Raw genomic sequence first — 8,010 nt, forward strand, 5'->3', positions numbered from 1 at the left:
TGTGTATACTGCTCCAGCTAAGCACTGTTGTACTGTGCAAAGGGAAATGCATGCAGGTTAGTAGCAGGAATCCCCTGCAGCACAACGAACAAATCCATCATTGTCATGCCTCCTCCTGCAACCATCAGCAGCACTGCAGCAGCGCCTACAGCCCCTTCTTTTATTGATGAGCAAGAAATCACATAGAAATATGAATTCAGATATTCCACATCTACAAAACATGCTTTGTAATTTGGCAAATTTAGAAAATAAACTTGCAACTTCTTTTAAAACTCTTATGAATACAATTAGAAGAAGTAAAATCCTGTCTGCGAAGACAGTAATAAAGAACCAATCCTGCAGGGGCAGGTTTCAATAGTGTTCATCACATGATGCATGGGGAGGTTTGGAGCATTACACCCACATAATACAAACTTGTAATTGCCTTTGATCGCATTCCAAATTTGCAAGCTTAGCCTGTACATTGGAAAAACCCAATTAACGTCTTCTCATGGAGGTGTGTTTCACGCGGTGCGCATTCAGACACACACAAGGATTCACACACAAATCTCCAGGGGGAGCCAGTCAAACGGTGAAGTGCTTTATCGTTCCATGGGTCACTTGATTCACATCTACACCCCCCCCCCCCTTTCCAGCTCTCCTTTCGCTGACTCTCTCCCTCGCTCTTATTTCTGAAACTTGCTGCAGTTAATTGAAAGCCAATGGTGTGAGAATATAGCTTCTTGACAAAGAGTGTATCAGGGCACAAGGTCTCTTACTTTCTTCCTCTCCTTATATGCTCTATAAATGATTCGTGCGAGTTGAAGAATAGCGCTGCAACCCTTGCTACAGCTGTTTTATGGGAATTTAATTTTGTTAAACTGGAAACACAGTATGAAGAATATGAGAGTAGTTAGACTTCTTGGATTGCATTGAATAATTTACACCCTTTCTTTCTTTATACGTATCACTACTTTATAGATTTAAAAGGCTTTTTTTATTCTAACTATATAAAAAACTTAATTAATTCAAAAATCTGATTTTTTTAATTTAATTTGAATCAATTTAGATCAATAATATACATACAGTTTTATAAAGACCCTGTTAAAATGTGTTTAAATTTCCCTCCTGAAGTTAAGGAGAAAGCACACACTCTCTTTGGCTACCAACAAGCTTCTGACTTGATTCTTTGGAATATTTGCCAATTCTATTTATTTCAGGAAGGAATTTGAGTTGAATTGCGTGGTTTCCTGATAATCAGGCTTCAAGAATATATCTGGTTGTCAGAGCCATTCGTTAGAGCCTAATGTAGCCTGCCATATTGAGTCCAAACTCTTTTTGGATGTGAGGAGGTTATTGTTCTGCAAGAATATGAAGGTGTGACCGAGTTTAAACCATGGTGATGGTTATTTGACATAAAAATAAATAGTTACATACATTTTGCACAATACACATCTACAATACACATCTGGCCTAAGTATGATGCTGCAGCTACCATGCTTGACAAGTGGTTTGTTTTTAGTTTTCAATGGCTCAATTTGACTCCAGTCTTTGTCTGATCTAGTGATTCAACTTTTCCAGAAGATCTCTTGCTCGGCGATTCGAACAGCTGTACATTTTTGTCATGGTCCAAGGTTTTGGCTTGAGAACAGGAACCTCTCAGAAACTCAGCTCATTGTGAGAGGGGAGACTGGTGTTCCAACATTTTGTCAACAAGACTCAGATTTTTATATTTGCTGTCTGTTACATTAAAGGTGATTGTTTGGGTCAATGATGTGTCAATGAAAACTGGTTTTAACCTAATATTAATCTCCTGGGATGGTTCTTATTTTCATCCAATTAAAAATGTATGGAGAGTTATGCCAACAGCCTGTTCCTGCATATACATACATATTTTGTTTTTATGCAAGTTGGTAATGGATATATTGAATATTGCAGGGGAACTGGAAGGAAAATCAGTCTTTTAGTCAGAAATTAATCACTTTAAACTCATTTCAAAATCAAATCATTATTCTCATCATTTAATGGGCAACTCTACTTCTTTCTTTCAGAGCCGCCCAAAAGTTGAACTTAACATCAAAGAAAAAGAAGCAGAAAACCACGACACTTACAGCCCCAGTGACATCATCTCCATCCCCGTCATGTGATCATAATCTGTTCCCAACTAACTTCAGCTCTGCTTTGTTGACGGCGCCTCCACCTGCCCCACCTTGTCTTCTCAGAGCAGCCAACAAGGTCAAAGATAATCCTGGGCTTGGAAAGGTAATGAAACATTTTCATTTCTGTCTGTCGTGTTATATTTTACACATGGGTAATGTAGTGACTATTAAAAGTATAACATTCTCACCTCAAGTGATCTTAAAACGCACTTTTATTGAATAAGGGCAACAGAAAAGAGAACTTTTAACTTTATACTATGAGCTCTGTGAGCGCTAACCTGGGAGCTGCTGCTGCCGTGGTGTATGCTGGGACAGCTGTCAATCGCAAGAATGGACAAGCCTGCTCTGATGGAAGGGTAGGTAAAGATGGAAGGGCGAGAACAACACTTTGTCCGATCTCGGTCTTCTTGTTCTTGTGAATTGGAACAGTAGTAAGGCTGAAGCTGTTGACATTTCACGAGTACACGAGCACATGAGAAGGCACAATTACACATATTGAGAAACGGCCACTGAAAAAATTATTTTCACACACAAAATGGACTAGGTAAACACTGTTACAATGAACGCTTGGCATATATTGGTTTAATTTAACATGAATTTTGGTTGGTTTTTGGTGATTATTTGATAGATTTATGGTGCATTTTGTCTTTGCAAGTTGAAACTTATAAGTAGTACTAAGTCATAAATGTCAAGAGAAACGCCCACCTAGAAGTTGGACTATTGAGTCTGAATGGATGGATGGTATCTGACTTTCAGATTCAAGATAGATGATGTTCACTTCAACACATGTTGCTTTTTCCTATCTTAGCTCCATACTGAATTCACTTGCATTGGATACTTGTTTACACAGAAATACTGGGGTGACAATGTGTTGCTGTCATGGAATAATGTGATCACTGTTTATATCTATTGCAAAGTAGATTTTTTTTTTATCGCTTAAAAAGCAATATTTGTTTTAGCATCATACCTACTTTATTGCCAAGTGAAGTCTGTCAACGTGTAAAAATACTTTCTAAATAAGTTCTAAAGCATCTAATTTGCTTGACCGTTCTTTTATTATAAACAAAAAGCATAATTATATTTGCATGAATATAAATGGCTCACTTTTCACATCAATAACACACCAAAATGGTGCAGATAGTATGCAACATTTTCAGATAAGTGATCACTTGAACAGTATTGATGATCAATAGTATTGAACATCTTTTATTTCATGAGTGAACTCCCAATTGGATTTAAAGTTCTGATAACAAAAAGGTTATCCAAATTCATCTGAGTTACTGGCTCAGTAAGGACTTTGGAGTTTTGATTGCTTTTTTAAATGATAATCCCAACAGTTTGGTCTGTATGTGTGCATAATACCTTGTGGAAAAGTGTTTTTGTTATGGTTGTAAGTGTTGTGGTATACAAGTTGAAAACTGGAATGCATGTCCCTCAGTGATAACGTCACCCCAAGTAGTAAGTGACCAGACCCCATTATGCATTAGGTCTTTTAATAAAGCATAAACAAAGCAGAATGTTTTATGTATAAAAGGATTTTCATACATCAAAAAGATATTTAAATTCCTATTATGTTTGTGTTACAGTACAGGAAACATGTTAATCATGAAATACAAAAACAGGTTAAATATTAAAAAAGGAAAGAAATTATCATAAATTATATAAAACCTAAGAAAATCGTCTGCTACTTGATCCCCCCTAACAGAAAAGAAGCCACAGTCTGAATTACATTAGATTGCTTTCTAAGCAGCTGGATTTACTTCTACCAATTTAAACACCAGCTTGACCTAATATACAGCAGAACAATAGATAAAGCCCTACATTCCAAAATCAACACTCCTTATAGTAAATCACTTTGCAGGTGCTCAGTATTTTTATTTGCATGTCCTCCACACATACATTTATGAACTTACATCACTAGAATATGATCTGCATATTCATAAAAGCACACATGGACAATGTTTGCGGCTGCTTCTCACTAATTCTACACTTGTATGAAGATCATAGTGAGAAAGTTGTATTTTAATATGCAAACACAGTGATTCATTTATTCATTTTTTTTATTTTCCTATTTTATAAATATTTATATATTTCAGCCCAAAACAGGAGCAATGTGCTGAAAAACTGTGCTGTTTTTATTTTTTTTTATTTTTATTTTTTTTAACCATGACCTTCACCAGTTTACCTAAGTGTATTCACTTGTATGTGTTTGTCAGAGTGGCTCCCCTGGTTCAGGATACCTAAATACAACTTAATGGTTGCCATGGTAACACACTTCAGGCTGACAAAAGTCATCTGTCACCATCGCTGAGGGGTGATGAAACTCACAAGTGTGTGTGTGTGAGTGTGTGGTTATGCTGGGGGATGTATGGAGCACACACAGGACTCTCAAGTGTGTGCAATATTGATCGTCCATGTAATGAGTTTTTAGTGCCCCCCTCCCCCTTACACAGTTTGACTGAGATGCTCCCTTACTTTCTGTGTCCCCACACTTGGAAAATAAATAAGATAAAATAATCAGACTTCTTTTAAAAGGTGTAGTATCAAAACACTGAGAGGAAAAATATCCTGTTTTGGTGCTGTGTTTAAATCATCTGTTATTTGTTTAAGCTCCATGTGTTGGAACCATTTGGCTCTGTGGGAATTTGTCAAGTATGAGTGAAAATATGTGCGTGCCATTCATATTAACCACCAGACGAGACCCAAAACCATCTCTCTGTTCAGCTACATTTGTAATGAGATGTACTAAAATGTTTCATGGCACAATAAATCCCAGCAAACACATGCAGCTGTTTAGTTAGAAAATACTGACAACATTTAGATTCAGATAATATTTTTTCTGCCTTTAACCGAGGGCATTTTTGTTGTTTGTAAGCATTTATTATTAAAATAAATAGAGCTGCAAATCTAGGGATTAAAACACCAGGCACATTTAAATTTGCTGTAATATTATTGTGGTATACTGTTTCTATTTGGAGACAATTGCACTTAATAAAAGGATACATTTGCGTCCATATATTGAATCATTATAATTCAATATATGGAGTTCTGGTTAATTGCTTAGAAGTTTTATTCAGGTTTTTTGGAATGGATTATTTTGCAGGCTAAAGCTGCTGCTTTGGAGTGCTTGTTAGAGTTTCTGTGTCTGTCTCCCCATATGGAGATGACAGATGTCCCCTCGGTTGTCAAGGAGACCAATTCTAAATTGCATTTTCACACACATTAATTACTCTACTATCGACCCATAAACACAAATCATTCACTGTATGATATAGGGGTAAGAAAGATAACAGAAAGTCTGTCACCAAAGGTTTCTACAATTGGTGATGAAGTCATCTGCTGGTTTCATCCACTGTGTTTTATCAATTCCAAAATCAGTCTAGCCATCTACCAGGGATTTTAGACCTTTTTGGGCTTCTCTTTGCTGATTAGCTTTATGGAAATTTATTTTAAAAAATTTTTAACTAAAGCTCAATGATAAAACAGTGTATTTGAATAATCACCAAAAAGTCCTGAGAAATTCCCTCAGAGAGCCACCAGACTCAAATATGCAGATAAGCTGAAATCAAACACCTGTAAGCAAACTTTGCTCCTTTAAATAGTCCAGCATTTTTTATATGTAAGTGTTTTTTAAGTTATTGAACACAGTCATTCATTCACTAGCACACGTGCCCATGCAGACATGTAGGGAGAAATTGGCTGTGGTGACATTTCTCCTATAAAAATGTCCTCTGTAGGGGAGGTCTGCTCCATGCTGATATCCATGCTGATACTATTTCCACACATGCATGCTCACACTCTGGTCTGCATGCTCACAAAATCATAGGATTACAGTCTACATAGAAAACTGTCAAGGAAGCAGCAAAGCTCCCTGTGGAAGGGTGAGCGATACGTTCTGCAGAATACAGGGAAGTTGTCTGTGACTGTAATGGGGGTGTTAGTGTTGTGCCTGATGTTAATACTGCATAAAAAAGATTGAGACATTACACGTGAAGCCAGGGGAAATCAGCCTACAGAGGTCAGATGTATTGCTGTATGTCTGTGTGGGAGTAGAGAGAATCATGAATCCCTTTATAAATGGATGTGGCTTTTTATTTCAAAAGACACATCATGTAATTCTACCTACAATGCCTCAGGATAATGTCATTTATTTATGTATTTATGTATAGTATATTTAATATGTATATAGTAGTTGATAAAAGTATTAAAAACATTTTTGTTATTGTTTTTACTGCATAATACATCACTGTACCATCAGGAAAGGTTGAACAGTAGTTCTGCAGTGGAAACATATGAGCATGTCACAGTTTTCTCCCAGTGCTCAGATATCCTTCTCTAAAGCTGTCACTTCATTTGCAGGTCTCTGTCACACCTGATGTTCATACGGTTCATCTCACCTAAAGGAGGATGAGCGACAACGAGATGCTGTGATACCTAAGAGAAACAGCTTTCTTTTGTCTTTTGTTCTCGTTCTCCTCTCAAATTGATCTACACCTTTATCTCCTAAATCTAAACGACGGATAAATCTTATCTCTCACTCCTTCTCTCCTCTACTCTCATTCAGAGAGCTTTATCCTCTATCCTCTTTCATTCCTGCCAGCCTGTATTTTGCACACATGCACACAGATTGTTACTTGACCTTGGGGGAAAGTGATACCATGGCAGATAATCAATTTTTAATAGCAGCTACGATTCATCTCAAGTCACTAACTGTGTGTCTGTGTCACCATTGAGCACGTGTAAGCCCGTTTTGCTCAGGCATGTTACTGAGCATCTGTGTGCCTCGTATCTAAATGAGTGAGCTAGTCTGTTATGACAGTCCAGTACAGTAGCCACTTTGTTCCATCTCATCACTGAAATATTAATGCTTTCTGTACTGGCAATCCTGGAGGAGAGAACCAACACACACCGATATGCATAGCATCTTTTATAGGGTTTATTATGTATTTTATGGCTCTCAGGGGCTCAGTAAATCAAATATATCTGACTTAAATTTGAAAATAGAATTTTGAGTGGGCAGGAGACATAATTTCCTCGTTCAGGAAGATCACTTTATTTTAAAGCGATCCAGTGATATTCTTATATTTAAATGTTTGCACTGATGACTAACATTTATTTTGTGTTCCTGATTGCTGAAATGTGCGGCAGTATTTTTATATACAGTTCATATGTTTTCTATTAATCTATTTTTATTTTATTTATTTTTATTAAATTAAATGTATTTAAATTAGTAAACAGAGTCCACATGTGTATTTTAATCTAAGTTTAATTCAGCTTTTCTGTGAAGGCTCCAAAGCTTTGTAATGGAATAACAGAATAAACAGGATCATGACAACCAAGGACCAAAAGCAGATAGGACAGCGAGAAGGTTGTGGATAGGTTTGATGCAGCTCTAGTTTATAAACAATATCATGGCCTTCCACTTGAAGATAAGCTTTAATCACAGAAGCAGCCTTGATGTCCATTGTTACTTTGGAGGAGCCGGACTTCTAATGTCAGAATGTTTTGACGCAATAACTTTAAGGCTTTTCTCTGGTAAGAAAGGGTGACTTCTTAGTACATGTGCTAAATCCTAGGTGAAGCAGACAACTAACACCCTTAATACACTATGGGGCGGATTTATCAAGATCCAATTTTGGGCGACAGGGCATTTAGAACTTCGGACAGTACTTCTGAAAAACGAGATTGGGAGATCCCAGCTCTCACTGCAACTGTACGCTGAAATGACCAAGATGCAAAAAAGTTCAATGTTGCAAGGATTTTTGTGATAGCTGGTATTGCGTGGGTCCTCCTTGTGGCTGGCTCCAAATCCATTCGGAGTTCCCCCAACAGCTCCAAAATGGCAATGCTGGATAAACGATATGTTTTGATG

General features: G+C 37.1%; 1 protein-coding gene across 2 annotated transcripts in view; it reads left to right on the plus strand.

The window, feature by feature from the left end:
- The window catches only part of LOC107097817 (kinesin-like protein KIF26B), a 90,126-nt gene that overhangs the window by 60,877 nt on the left and 21,239 nt on the right, over positions 1-8,010 (plus strand). For both annotated transcript variants that reach the window (XM_015395120.1, XM_015395119.1), the window contains exon 5: positions 2,031-2,241. In XM_015395120.1, coding sequence (XP_015250606.1) covers positions 2,031-2,241 — 211 coding nt within the window. The remainder of the gene's footprint in view (positions 1-2,030; positions 2,242-8,010) is intronic.

This window comes from Cyprinodon variegatus, unplaced genomic scaffold (genome assembly GCF_000732505.1).
Source record: "Cyprinodon variegatus isolate N-32 unplaced genomic scaffold, C_variegatus-1.0 Scaffold726, whole genome shotgun sequence".
In the NCBI taxonomy this organism is placed as follows: Eukaryota; Metazoa; Chordata; class Actinopteri; order Cyprinodontiformes; family Cyprinodontidae; genus Cyprinodon; species Cyprinodon variegatus.